This window comes from Anolis sagrei, chromosome X (assembly GCF_037176765.1).
Source record: "Anolis sagrei isolate rAnoSag1 chromosome X, rAnoSag1.mat, whole genome shotgun sequence".
In the NCBI taxonomy this organism is placed as follows: Eukaryota; Metazoa; Chordata; class Lepidosauria; order Squamata; family Dactyloidae; genus Anolis; species Anolis sagrei.
This window is the reverse complement of record NC_090034.1, coordinates 54,443,458-54,458,091: the sequence shown is the minus strand read 5'-3', so window position 1 is coordinate 54,458,091 and position 14,634 is coordinate 54,443,458. Positions and strand designations below refer to the sequence as shown.

General features: G+C 45.8%; 1 protein-coding gene across 1 annotated transcript; it reads right to left on the bottom strand.

The window, feature by feature from the left end:
- Positions 1-1,203: 1,203 nt before the first annotated feature.
- On the bottom strand, positions 1,204-14,327 carry GNA15 (G protein subunit alpha 15). The gene is made up of 8 exons (XM_060784998.2): positions 14,238-14,327; positions 11,571-12,104; positions 9,236-9,420; positions 7,412-7,566; positions 5,708-5,836; positions 5,304-5,433; positions 4,972-5,125; positions 1,204-2,152 (listed from the first exon to the last, which is right to left on the bottom strand). Exons 2-8 carry the CDS (start codon positions 11,695-11,697, stop codon positions 1,908-1,910), a joined length of 1,125 nt encoding a protein of 374 aa, XP_060640981.2. The 5' UTR covers positions 11,698-12,104; positions 14,238-14,327; the 3' UTR covers positions 1,204-1,907.
- Between the last annotated feature and the right edge of the window lie 307 nt (positions 14,328-14,634).

The following is a 14,634-nucleotide window of genomic DNA, read 5'->3' as shown; positions in this document are numbered from 1 at the left end:
ACCCTTCTCACCACAATGGGGACTCAGAGCAGATCACAGAACACATACATGGCAAACATTCAATGCCATCATGCATTGACAAGACAGACAACTGTACACAATTATATATAGGATTTCCCATCTTTGGCATCTTGGAGGATGTGCTCGGTTTCGGCCACAGGGGGTGCTGTCGCTCCATCTTCCCTGCCGAAGAACTTTGCTCGTAAACTTCGTCCTTCATCGAATTGCCCACATTTTTCTGGCATTTCCTCCCAAATTTAAAGAGGTACCTATTTATCTACTCACATTGCCGCTTTCAAACTGATCCAGGCTTCGAACTGTCAACCTTCCGGTTGGCAAGATTTACTGCAGCTGGCGGTTAACCTGCTGTGCTAAAGGCCGGCCCATCATTATCATACCATAATACGTAATAGGAATAATAATAATAATAATAATTATTATTATTATTATTATTATTATTATTATCCACCTTTCCCCGCCTTGCTCATCATACTAATCCCAAAGTATACACTGGCAGGATCGGCCCCTCCATTGATTTGTATTTGCATCAGATAAAACGTAGGTGAGGAATGGAGAGTGCTGGTAAAAGGAAGTCATTTATCTAGCACAGTGTTTCTCAACCTGGGGGTCGGGACCCCTGGGGGGATTGTGAGGGGGTGTCAGAGGGGTCACCAAAGACCATCAGAAAACACAAGTTTGGCCCGATTCTATCGTTGGTGGAGTTCAGAATGCTCTTTGATTGTAGGTAAACTATAAATCCCAGCAACTACAACTCCCAAATGTCAAGGTCTATTTTCCCCCAAACTCCACCAGTGTTCACATTTGGGCATATTGAGTATTCGTGCCAAGTTTGGTCCTGATCCATCATTGCTTGAGTCCACAGTACTCTCTAGATGAAGGTGAACAACAACTCCAAAACTCAACGTCAATGCCCACCAAACTCTTCCAGCATTTTCTGTTGGTCATGAGAGTTCTGTGTGTCAAATTTGGTTGCATTCTGTTGTTGTAGGTGAACTATCAATCCCAGCAACTACAACTCCCAAATGACAAAATCACACACACCCCAACCCCACCAGTATTCAAATTTGGGCGTATCAGGTTAGGGTGAATGAAAATACATCCTGCATATCAGATATTTACATGACGATTCATGATCGTAGCAAAATTACAGTCAACTATCAATCCCAGCAACTACAACTCCCAAATGACAAAATCACACACACCCCAACCCCACCAGTATTCAAATTTGGGCATATCAGGTTAGGGTTAGGGTGAATGAAATTACATCCTGCATATCAGATATTCACATGACGATTCATGATCGTAGCAAAATTACAGTTATGAAATAGCAAAAATAATGTTATGTTTGGGGGTCACCACAACATGAGAATTTGTATTAAGGGATCGCAGCATTAGGAAGGTAGAGAAACACTGATCTAGCAAAAGGAAGTAGCTAGGGACTGACAAAGACAACATCGTGGGATTAGAAGCTGTGTGACGCAACTGTGAGTCACTTGTTGCATGGCAAATTGTGAAGTGCAGACACTCGTCACAATATCTTTTGTTAACAAGCCTTACGAAATAAATCCGGAAGCAGAGAAGGCCACCAGGTGAGTTCCATCTCCATCCAGAGGGGCCTTTTGCAAAGCTAATAACCCTTGATGGCTCATTCGAACTGCAAAAGGCGAGGATTCTTCACCACAATTGAACATTGCTCAGAAATGCATCTCGCCACACCTTTCGGTTATTTTAACCAAGGGGTATAAGATACTATACAATAATATACAGACGGAGCCCAATGTCCCATGGGAAGCTCTGAAGACATTTCACCCCAAATTCGAGGATTGATGTCTCTGGCAGTAATAATGTCTCTATTCGTGTCCCATGATGAGGTCCACCGCTTGCTTTTAGACCAGGTTGAACTCGTCCAAATAGCCGGCCAGAACGGCGTCCTTGATGTCCTCGAAAACAGTGCTGATGTTCCGCGTGTCTGTGGCACACGTGTAGTGCGGGTAGAGGATCCGGGGTCGGGAGCTCTCGTTGGCAAGCCCCGCTCCGTAGGCACCGTCCAAAGCCGTCGAAGATTGGCCAAAGACCTCGGTGTACATTTCGAGGATGAAGCGCTTGGCGGCGGCCGCGTCACGTTTCGGACCTGAGAACGGAAAGGCAGCACTCAACGTTTGAGAAAGATTGCGGGTTGAGCAATGAATAAACGAACACAGGAGCATAAGGATATGTAACAGATAAAATTAGAATAAGGCAGAAGTCGTAGAATTGACCGTGCTAATAAAATATTGAATAAAGAAAGAAAAACAACGAGGTTGAAAAGAAGAGAAAATAAGCAAAGAAAGAGCACCCTTCTTCAATATCTAATAATATAGTAGAGTCTCGCTTATCTGACATAACAGGAGGTCAACCCTCCTGTTTAAGGAGCTCCATTGGCTGCCGTTCATTTTCCGGTCCCAATTCAAGGTGCAGGTTCTTACCTACAAAGCCCTAAACGGTTTGGGACCCGCCTACCTGCGTGACCGCATCTCTGTATATGAACCCACACGATCTCTTCAATCATCTGGAGAGGCCCTGCTCACGATCCCACCTGCATCGCAAGCGCGATTGGTGGGGACAAGGGACAGGGCCTTCTCGGTGGTGGCCCCTCGACTCTGGAACTCACTCCCCAAGGACATCAGGCATGCCCCAACGTTGGCGGTCTTTAGAAGGAGCTTGAAAACGTGGCTGTTCCAGTGTGCCTTCCCAGAATAAGGAAACTCCAAGCAATATGTCCCAAATGCACTTTACTAGAGATCTAGAATTGCCTGCAAGCCCCACTTATCCCTAAAATATCTATCCTATTTCACCTGATCATGCCCAGCACTTTTAAAGATTTTAAGTATTACATTTGGCCCTGCCACAGGTTTTAATGCGCCGCGGTGTTATTGTTAATGTTTTTTTTTTGCTTTGTTTATGAGGGTTTTTTTTAATTGTATTGTTGTTGTTGTGTGTTACTGATGTGTTTTGGCTTGGCCTCTTGTAAGCCTCACCGAGTCCTTCGGAAGATGGTAGCGGGGTATAAATAAAGGATTATTATTATTATTATTATTATTATTATTATTATTATAAATGGGCCAGCAGAGCCTCAGATAAATGAAAATGTCAGATAATACGGAGTCTCCTACTGTTACCCGTCCTATGCGGCGCTAGACACCTAGAATACTAACAACAGGGATGCAAAGGGTTAAGGAAAGGCAACGCCTCAGGGTTAGAGGGGCCCAGCAGGACGTGCCCAGATGGAAAAGAGGAACGTGGAAATAACAGAGGGAAGGAGGAAGGACACTTCCACTTCCGGTCCTGCCTCTTGTCCCCCTTTCTTCCCTCATCCTCCTCCTCGCCTTGCCTTTTTCACTTATTGGGAATAGAGAGAGAGTTGGGGTGCATTCCTTTATTATTTATTATTTATTATTTATTATTTATTATTTATTATTTCAGATATTTGTACCCCACCCTTCTCAACCTCGGGGGGATGGGACTCAGGGCGGCTTTAATTGCAGGGGAAATGCTGGAGGAAAAGGGGGCATCAGATAAGACGGAATGTCGGATAAGCGAAGGTCGGATAAGCGAGACTACTATAATAGTAATCTATTCACATAATAAAAGTGAAATGTGTGTGTGTGTGTTTGTGTGTCTGGGGTATCCACTTACACAGACAGGCTCCCATTTCCACAAATAGCTACAGCTCCCACTACTTAGGCCCTCCCTCCAATGACATAGCAGGTTATAGTGAGTGCCATGAACATGTCCAAGAGCACTGCCAATGTCCTCCACAAACACCACACTCCCCACTACCCAACTGAAGGCTTTCATACAGGGACCATTCCATCCTAGATTTTGTGTGTTTCCTCCACCACAGACATCCCAGTGTTTCTTACTCTCTCAACTGGTGTGGAATTTGCATTACCCCGCCCACTGCTTTTCCCTTAACTCTTTCCTATTCTTTTCCATGGCACACAGCAAACAGAGGAATTGATCAGCAACTGAGCATATTAGAGGTTTGGGGAGAATTCACCATGATTTATAGGAGCTGTAGGTACTAGGATGTATAGTTCACCTGCCATCAATGAGCACTCTGAACTCCACCAATGATGGACCTGGAACTAACTTGGCATGCATACACAGAAACCCCATGATCAATAAAAAATATTGGAAGTCTTTGGAGGGATTTATAGGAGTTGTAGTTCACCTACACCCAGAGCGAACTATGAACCCAAACAATGATGGATCTGGACCAAACTTGGCATGCATACCCAATATATCCAAATTTGAATGCTGGTGAGTTTTGAGGGGAATTGGCCTGAACATTTTGGAGTTGTATAGTTCACCTGCAATCAATGAGCACTCTGAACTCCACAAACGATGGACCTGGAACTAACTTGGCACACAGAATCCCCTTGACCAGCAATAAATACTGGCTGTCTTTGCGGGAAATTCAGCTTGATTTGGGGGAGTTGTAGTTCACCTACATCCAGAGAGAATTGTGAATACAAACACTGATGGATCTGGACCAAGCTTGGCATACATGCCTGATAGCCAACACTTGGATTACTGGAGGGGCTTGTGGGTAACTGACCTTCCTTTCTGGGAGTTGAAGTTCACCCACAACCAGATGATGGACCTGGACCAAACTTGGTCTGATGATGGACCTGGACCAAACTTGGCACACAGAACCGCCATGACTAACTCAACCTACTGGAGGGGTTTGAAGTAACTGACTCACCATACTGGGATTTGTAGTTTACCCTGCAGCCAGACAGCACATTGAACCCAACCAATGATGCATCTGGAGCCAACTTGCCCAACATAATAAACTTTAAGTACTGGTGGAGTTTCTTAAAGTGTGGCCATAGGAGGATTTGAACCCAAGTCCCTTATTCCAAGTACTACCTTGCAATGTTTTGAATGGGAACTGGGAAGAATTACCTGTGAATGCCGGGAAATAGGCCGACAAGTCCGAGCTCAGGATCTTCTCCTCTAAAATGTCCACTTTGTTGAGGAAGAGGATGATGGAGGCGTTTGAGAACCAAGGCAAGTCCAGGATGGTTCGGAAAAGATCCAGGCTCTCCTGCATCCGGTTCTGATGGAAAGGAAGGGAGGCAGGACAGCATGAATCCTAGAGTTGGAAGGGACCCCCAAAGACCATCCAGTCCAACCCCTTCTCTCCTCATATAGGAAAACCACTATCCAAGACTCCGAGGCAGAGAGTTCCACAGTTACAATTAAAACCAGGTTTTATTTCCCTCCCAGAGCCTTACTTCGCTGCTGTTCTCCTCCAGGGATTGGTCATATTCGCTGAGCGATGCCAAGTAGATCAACGCGATCACTTTTTCAAAGCAGTGAATCCACTTCCGGCGCTCCGACTTCTGGCCGCCAACGTCGACAATCCTAAGAACAGAAGATGTTTTGAAGGTTACAACTATAATAACAGGGCTTGAATTAATAATAATAATAACAAAAATATCTTTTATTGCTATTTTAATAAAGATAATAATAATAACAATAATAAAAGTTATATCACTATATACATCAAGCTCTGATTCCTTGAAGACCGGCCTCATATTGTCATGCTGCAGCCAGTTTGGCCATAGTTTCTGAACCAGCCGTACTGGGCCCGCCTCTGGGCTGACTCCTGATGATGCCCAAAGCTATGTTTTCTCACCTGAGTGTGACCTTTTGGACCAGGAAACAGTACTCATTGATGCCAGTGGTCGGGACGCGGGTCCGCAGGATGTCCTGGGCGCTGGGCACATACCCCTCCGCTGCAATGCGCTCCAGGTGCGACAGGAAACTGAAAGGCAAGAGCAACTAAAATCAGGACAGCAGAGTCCACCCGGATTGAGACACATCACTGATGCAAACCACAAAATACACTCACTATGTCTATATCAGTAAATCCTTTCCTTCCTTCCTCCCATCTTTCCTCCTTCCCTTCTTTTCTCTCTCTCTCCCATCCTCTTTTCCTTTCCCTCCCTCCCTCCCACCCTCCCTTCCGTTCTTCCATCAGTCTTTCCTTCCTTCCTTCCATCTTTCTTTCTTTCCTCCCTCCTTTCTTTTCTCCCTCCCACCATTCCTCCCTCCTTCCATTCACCCTTTCCCCCCTCCCTCCCAAGTTTCCTTCCTTCTTCTCTCCCTCCCTTCTTTCCTCCCTCCCATCATTCCTTCCTATCTTCTTTCCTGTCTTCCTTTCTTGTCTTTCCTCCCTCCCTCCCTCCTTTACTCTTTCCTCCCTCCCTTTCTCCCTCCCACCCTTCCTTCCTTTTTTCTTTCATCCCTCCCTCTCCCATCCTTCTTTCCTTCCTTGCTTCTTTCTTTCCTGCCTCCCTTCCACCCTTCCTTCCCTTTTCCTCCCTCCCTTCCATTCTTCTTTCCTTCTTTCTTTCTTCCCTCCTTCTCCCATCCTTCTTTCCTTCCTTGCTTCTTTCCTTCCTCCCTCCCATCCTTCCTTCCCTTTTCCTCCCTCCCTTCCATCCTTCCTTCCTTTTTTCTTTCTTCCCTCCCTCTCCCATCATTCCTTCTTTCCTTGCTTCTTTCTTTCCTCCTTCCCTTCCTCCCTCCCACCCTTCCTTCCCTTTTCCTCCCTCCCTTCCATTCTTCCTTCCTTCTTTCTTCCCTCCCTCTCCCATCCTTCTTTCCTTGCTTGCTTCTTTCTTTCCTCACTCCCTCACATCCTTCCTTACCTTTTCCTCCCTCCCTCCCTCCCTCCCTTCCTTCCTTCCTTCCTTCCTTCCTTCCTTCCTTCCTTCTTTTTCCCCTCCCTCTCCCATCCTTCTTTCCTTCCTTGCTTCTTTCCTTCCTCCCTTCCTTCCCTTTTCCTCCCTCCCTTCCATTCTTCTTTCCTTTTTTCTTTCTTCCCTCTCTCACCATCCTTACCTTCCTTCCTTCTTTCCTCACTCCCTCCTTCCCGTCCTTCTTTCTTTCCTCCCTCTCTCCCATCCTCCCTCCCTTCTTTCTTTCCTCCCTCTCTCCCAGCCTCCCTCCCTTCTTTCCTCCCTCCCCATCTTCTTCCCAGTCTTCTTTCCTCCCTCCCTCCCTTCTTTCCTTCCTTCCTTGGTAAGTCTAGACAAGTTTTGATAAGCCATTCGCCTCCCTGGAAAAGAGGGAGCCCAGAGGGAGCTGGGTGTCCTCCATTGCCCTTGGACTGCTTTGAAATTCCTCCATGCCCACTTAGCTGACATCTCAGGCAGAATATAGCCCTTTCCCCCTCCTTTTAACATCTTCAAAGTCACTAGTAAGTTTGTAAATGGGAATAGAGGCTGGCCTTAGTGTTGCCTGTCAACAATATGGTTGCATAAAAGAAGGACTGGCACTGCTTTGAGGCATATAGATCCAATCCTGTCCTCAAGGGACGGAGAAAGGGACTCACTAAGGGGTGGAATCCAGCAGGTGATATTCCCTCCGCCTCAGGAAGCAGGTTTGGATCCCGGCATCCTTCCAGAGACTGGCGATGCTCTTTGCTTGCTCCGCGTCTAAGACGGTGGCCTTGTAGGCATCGACTCCTAGTAGCAACCGAGCCTTTTGCTAGGAGGTAAATTGAAATCAATTTTGCTTAAGTGTAACCAAAATCAAAAACCCAACACGAGTCCCAACCTATACAGTTATGGTTGGGAGGCTATTCAACCCACTTGTTTTTATTATTGCTTCTATATTATATTATATCATATCAGTGGTCCTTCGATGATGGCTATAACGTTATATGTATTAAGGAATGAATAGTTAATGTTTTCAGTGGCTCAACTGAGACTCAAGTGATTAGGAAAAGGTTCTGGTCAACATAAACAACCCATATTTCATCACATAATAGTCACTGTGTGTTAATAGTCACCACCACCATTTTTCGGGTGGGAAAATAGGTATTTCTGTATTCTTCGCATAATAATCGCAGAGCCATTTGGGACTGATTCGCCCTTCCTTCCTTCTTTCCTCACATACTAGTCGCAGAGCCGTTTGGGGCTGGTTCCCCCTTCCTTCCTTCTTTCCCCGCAAAATAGTCAAAAAGCCGTTTGAGGTTGATTCCCCCTTCCTTCCTTCCTTCCTTCCTTCCTTCCTCACATAATAGTCACAGAGCCATTTGGGAATGATTCTCCCTTCCTTCCTTCTTTCCTCGCTAATAGTCACAGAGCCTTTTGGGAAGAATTCCCCCTTCCTTCCTTCCTTCCTTCCTTCCTTCCTTCCTTCCTTCTTTCCTCACACAATAGTCACAGAGCCGTTTGGGGCTGATTCCCCCTTTCTTCCTTCTTTCCTTGCATAATAGTTGTAGAGCCATTTGGGGCTGATTTCCCCCTTCCTGTTTTCCTCGCATAGTCGTTGCAGAGCCGTTTGGGGCTGATTCCCCCTTCCTTTTTCCCTCATATAATAGTTGCAGAGCCATTTGGGGCTGATTTGCCTTTCCTTCCTTCCTTCTTTCCTCGCATACTAGTCGCAGAGCTGTTTGGGGCCGATTCCCGCTTCCTTCCTTCTTTCCCTGCATAATAGTCAAAGAGCTGTTTGGGGCTAATTCCCCCTTCCTTCCTTCTTTCCTCACACAATAGTCACAGAGCCGTTTGGGGCTGATTCCCCCTCCCTTCCTTCTTTCCTCACATAGTAGTTGCAGAGCCATTTGGGGCTGATTTCCCCCTTCCTTTTTTCCTCACATAATAGTTGCAGAACCATTTGCGGCTGATTTCCCCTCCCTTCCTTCTTTCCTCGCATAATAGTTGCAGAGCCATTTGGGGCTGATTTTCCCCTTCCTTTTTTCCTTGCATAATAGTTGCAGAGCCATTTGGGGCTGATTCCCCCTCTCTCCTTCCCTCCTCCTTCCCTCTCTCCTTCCCTCCTCCCTCCCTTCCTTCCTTTCTTCCTCCAAAAAGCTCTATTTCAGATTTTATAAACTCCTTTGCCTTTGGAGAAGGAAAGAAGGAAGGAAAGGGGGGGATTTTTAAACAAACCAACCAACAGAAATACAGTTCTTTGTTTCAGGATGGATCCTCCCTCTTCCTCCTCGGAGGTAAGGCAGTTTATTTCCATTTTTGAAAAACCGGAAACCCAACAAACAAAGGCAGGTTATTCTTTTTCATCGCACAATAGTCTCACCCCCTTTTTTGGTCAAACAAAAAAGGGTACAACTATTATGCAACGAGGACTGCTCCAGGACTGAGTGGAATCAAGCTGAGGTTGTGCTGTTATCTAGGGGCCACACGTTCCAACTCACCGCGTTCTCCGGACTTTCATATGGGATCTGGAGGGTCTCCATGGCCTTGATCATGGCCTGGATGGACATGAAGATATTCTGGTAGACAATCTTTGCGAAGGCCTTGCGGTCCTCCTCTGTGTAGCCCACCCCATGAATGATTCGCATCTGTTTGATAAAGGTGCTCTTCCCACTCTCCCCGGTGCCTAAAGGGGAGCATAAGGGGACCTCATCATACGGTATACATATGTCTATTAATGCTGTCTAAAATATTATTCACTTGGAAATAATGCTTCTATTAATGCTGTATAAAATATTATTTGCTCTATTATTTCCCTTAGCTACCATTCTTCTATTAACGCAGTATAAACTATTGTTTGCTCTATTTTCCATGGAAATATCTAAATATATTAGAGGTAGATTGTTGTTGTTGTTGTGTTTATTATGTTGTTATGTTTATTTATACTCCACTTCTTCTCTCCTCAAAGGAATTAAAAGCATTTCAATACAATTTAAAATCCAAAATTAGTAAATAGTGTGTGTGTGTGTATAGATAGATAGATAGATAGATAGATAGATAGATAGATAGATATACACTAGCCGCCCCCTGCCACACGTTTCTGTGGCCCACATGGGAGAACTGTGTGCCAAGTTTGGTTCAATTCCATTGTTGGTGGGGTTCAGGATGCTTTGTGATTGTAGGTGAACTATAAATCCCAGCAACTACAACTCCCAAATGTCAAGATTATATTTTCCCCAAACTCCACCAGTGTTCACATCTGGGCATATTGAGTATTCATGTAGAGTTTGGTCCAGATCCATCATTGTTTGCGTGCACAGTGATGTCTGGATGTAGGTGAACTACAACTCCAAAACCAAAGGACACTGTCCACCAAACCCTTCCAGTATTTTCTGTTGGTCATGGGAGAACTGTGCGCCAAGTTTGCTTCAATTCCCTCATTGGTGAAGTTCAGAATGCTCTTTGATTGTAGGTGAACTATAAATCCCAGCAACTAAAACTCCCAAATGACAAAATTAATTGATCACAGTGAACATGTCCAAGAGCCCTGCCAATGTCTTCCACAAACACCATACTGCCCACTACCCAAGTGAAGGCTTTCATATGGGGACAAATTCATTCAAGATTTTATGTGTTTCCTCCACCACAGACACCCCATTGTTTATTACTCTCTCCATTTGGCACACAGCAAACAGAGGAATTGATCAGCAACTGAACATACTAGAGAGGTTTGAGGAGAATTCACCATGATTTATAGAAGTCGGTGGGGTTTTTTATTATTTATTTGCAGCATTTCTACATCGCCTTTCTCTAACTCAGAGGTGACTCAGGGTACTGGGATATATAGTTCACCTGCAATCTAAGAGCACTCTTAACCCCACCAAGGATGGACCTGGAACTAACTTGGCACACAGAAACCCGATGACCAAGAAAACATATTGAAGGTCTTTGGAGGGATTTATAGGCGTTGTAGTTCACCTACATCCAGAGCGCACTAGGAACCCAAACATTGATGGATCTGGACCAAACTTGGCATGCATACCTGATATGCCCAACTTTAAATGCTGGTGGGTTTTGAGAGGAATTGGACTGGACATTCTGGAGTTGTGGAAACTGGGATGTATAGTTCACCTGCAATTAATGAGCACTCTGAATTCCACCAAAGATGGAATTGGACCACACTTGGCATACAGAGCCCCCATGATTAGGAAAAAATACTGGAGGTCTTTGGGGAAAATTCAGCTTGGTTTGGGGAGTTGTTGTTCACCTACATCCAGAGAGCACTGTGAACCCGAACACTGATGGACCTGGACAAAACTTGGCACACATACCTGATCTGCCAAAATTTGATTACCAGGAAGGCAAGAGACTGGGGGGGGGGGGGCAGGACTGACCTTTGTTTCTGGGAGTTGTAGTTCACTCACAATCAAAGAAACTGTGACATCCACTGATGATGGACCTGGACCAAACTTGACACAGAACCCCCATGACTAACTCAACCTACTGGAGGGGTTTGAGGGGACTGACTCACCATAGTGGGAATTGTAGTTTACCCTACAGCCAGAGAGCACACTGAACCCCACCGATGATGCATCTAGAGCAAACTTGCCCAACATAACAAACTTTAAGGACTGATGGAGTTTTAGGGAGTTAACGTGGCATGATGGGAGTTGTAGTTTGTCCACTACATATGCATTTTGTGTAATTAAAAATTTGACTTTTTCAAATAACCCAGGCAACGCTGGGGACCCAAGCCAGTATAATAATAATAATAATAATAATAATAATAATAATAATAATAATAGCAGCAATCATGCAAAAGACCAAGGCACTCACCCAGCAAAAGGAGCTTCAGTTCCCATCGGTCCTTCTTCTTTTGCTCCTGGAGAAGGCGATTGATCTCTCTGTCGATGGCAACGGCTCTCTTCTCGTCCTCCGACAGAAGGCAAAAGCACCAGAACATGATGAAATGAGTTTCAGGGATAAATCCAGAACAGGACACATGAAAGAATGGATGCCGCCGCCACCCAAAGGTTCTCGGACGGCGAATATTTCCGTCTCGAATGCCCAGTCCAGCTGCATCAGCGCCTACCACAACCCTGGAAGGAGGTGCCCACCTCCAGATCAGATTTCAGCAGAATAAAGGATCTGGAGAATTGTTTGGACAGAAATAGACTACAGATCTAGCATTGAAACAGCAAGGAGAGGCACCTTTCTTGAATAGATCAGTGGAAGGCGAATGGGGATGAGCCTCAGACGTGATGGCAGCGTTCAGCATCTCTTCTGGACAGTTCAGATCACAGTCTGATGGTCTGCAAGCCTTGACTGAAGGCCAGGAAAACTTCACCGTTAATATCCTTGAGCCATTCCCTTGTACAAGAGGAGAAAGACATTAAGGAAGACAGCATCCAATTCCAACAGATGGCCATCCAGTCTGACCCCCTTTCACCATTAAAGAAGGCACCATCCAATCCCTCCTGACAGATGGCCATCCGGTCCAGCTCCCTTCTGCTATTAAGGAAGGCACCACCCAATCCCTCCCAACAGATGGCCATCCAGTCTGACCCCCTTCCATCATTAAGGAAGGCACCATCCAATCCCTCCCAACAGATGGCCATCCAGTCTGACCCACTTCCGCCATTAAAGAAGGCACCATCCAATCCTTCCTGACAGATGGCCATCCAATCCATCTCCCTCCTGCCATTAAGGAAGGCACCGTCCAATCCCTCCCAACAGATAGCCATCCAGTCTGACTCCTTTCCATCATTAAGGAAGGCACCATCCAATCCCTCCTGACAGATGGCCATCCAGTCCATTTCCCTCCTGCCATTAAAGAAGGCACCATCCAATCCCTCCCAACAGATGGCCATCCAGTCTGACCCCCTTCCATCATTAAGGAAGGCACCATCCAATCCCTCCCAACAGATGGCCATCCAGTTCGACCCACTTCCGCCATTAAAGAAGGCACCATCCAATCCTTCCTGACAGATGGCCATCCAGTCCATTTCCCTCCTGCCATTAAAGAAGGCACCATCCAATCCCTCCCAACAGATGGCCATCCAGTCTGACTCCCTTCCATCATTAAGGAAGGCACCATCCAATCCATCCCAACAGATGGCCATCCAGTCCGACCCCCTCATGCCATAAAGGAAGACACCATCCAATCCTCGCAACAGATGGCCATTCAGCCTCCATTTAAATACCTCCAGAGAAGAGGACTCCTCCGGACTCTGAGGCAGCCTATGCCATCACCTTAATATGTAGGTGGAATCTCTTTTCCTGCCATTTGAACTCATGGCTCAATTGTGCCCAAGTCTCCGGAGCAGGCCCTTTCTTTATGTGACCTCCTTTCAAATATTTAAGCATGTCTCTGCTCAACCATCGCTTCTCCAGACTAAACATCCCTGACTCTCTAAGCCATTCCATATAAGGCATAATATCCAGACCATTGTGGTTGCCTTCTCTGGACCCCTTCCAGTTGGTCCATCTCCTTCTTGAATTGCTTTGCTCAGAACTGAACATACAGTATTATTATTTCAGGTGAGGTCTGACCAGAGCAGAACCTTCTAATGTTTTTGAGACTGGATGGCCATCTGTCAGGAGGGATTCAATGGTATTTTCCCGCATAACAGAATGGGGTCGAACTATATGGCCTTGGGATCTCTTCCAACTCTAGCTCTGATTTTATAACCCTCTCTCTATCTCTATGAACCTTCTGTCTTTGAGGCTGGATGGCCATCTGTTGGGAGGGACTGGATAGTGTCTTCCCAAATGGTAGAATGGGGTCAGACTAGATGGCCTTTGGGGTCTCATTCAAATCTCTAAGATTCTATGATGAAAAACATCATCTATACACATAATAAAAGTGAATATATGTGTGTGTGTGTGAGGCTGGGGTGTCCACTCACACACACAAGCTCCTGCCTCCACAAACAGTTATAGCTCCCACTTCTCAGGAGACACGAAAGACACTCCCTCCAATGACATTGCAGGTTATAGTGAGCACCATGGACATGTACAAGAGCCCTGACAATGTCCTCTAGCAACACCTTACTGCCCACCACCCAAGTGAAGGCTTTCATTTGGGGACAATTTCACCCTAGATTGTATGTGTTTCCTCCACCACAGACATCCCAGTGTTACTTACTCTCTCCATTGGTGTGGAATTTGTATGACCGCCCCACCAACTGCCTCTCCCGTAACCCTTTCCTATTCTTTTCTATAGCACACAACAAAAAGAGGAATTGAGCATACTTGAGAGGTTTGCGGAGAATTCACCGTGATTTATGGGAGTTGTAGGTCCTGGGATGTAGAGTTGACCTGCAATCTAAGAGCATTCTGGACTCCACCAATGATGGACCTGGAACTAACTTGGCAAACAGAGCCCCCATGACCAACAAAAATGCTGGAGGTCTTTGGGAGGATTTATAGGAGTTGTAGTTCACCTCCCTGTAGCAGGGAGTTCCACAGGCAAAGAAGGCCCTATCTTGCATATGGACTTACCGCGACTGCAAAAACGGTGGGGCTTTGAAGCTCTTCGGGGCCAATTTTGAACCCAAAGGAAGGGCCAAGGACACTTAGCTTTCTATTCAGTTTGCAAATGCACCCAATGTGCACAAGATCTCTCCTTCCTCTTTTTTGAAGCTTTCAAAACCTGCATCGGGCCCCTCCCTGAAAGGAGGAAGAAGAAAAACAACCCAACCACAAGGAGGGTTTACTCTGCAAAGAGCTGTTGTGCAAAATAATAATACAAAGGGAAAGCTTTGAAGCCGAGGGCTGGACAATAGTTTGAGAGAAACGTGAACAAATGTATACTGCACATATCTTATTTGTAGTTCTGGATGGCCGTCAGGAATGCTTTGATTGTGCTTTTCCTATGTAACAGAATGAGGCTGGATTA

Coding starts and splice junctions, on each gene's coding strand:
- GNA15 (XM_060784998.2), bottom strand. CDS start 11,697: ATGTTCTGGTGCTTTTGCCTTCTGTCGGAGGACGAGAAGAGAGCCGTT. Junction 9,421..11,570: donor ACTGAAGCTCCTTTTGCTGG/GTGAGTGCCTTG, acceptor GCTCCCCTTTAG/GCACCGGGGAGAGTGGGAAG. Junction 5,837..7,411: donor CTGCTGGATTCCACCCCTTA/GTGAGTCCCTTT, acceptor CTTGCCTTTCAG/TTTCCTGTCGCACCTGGAGC.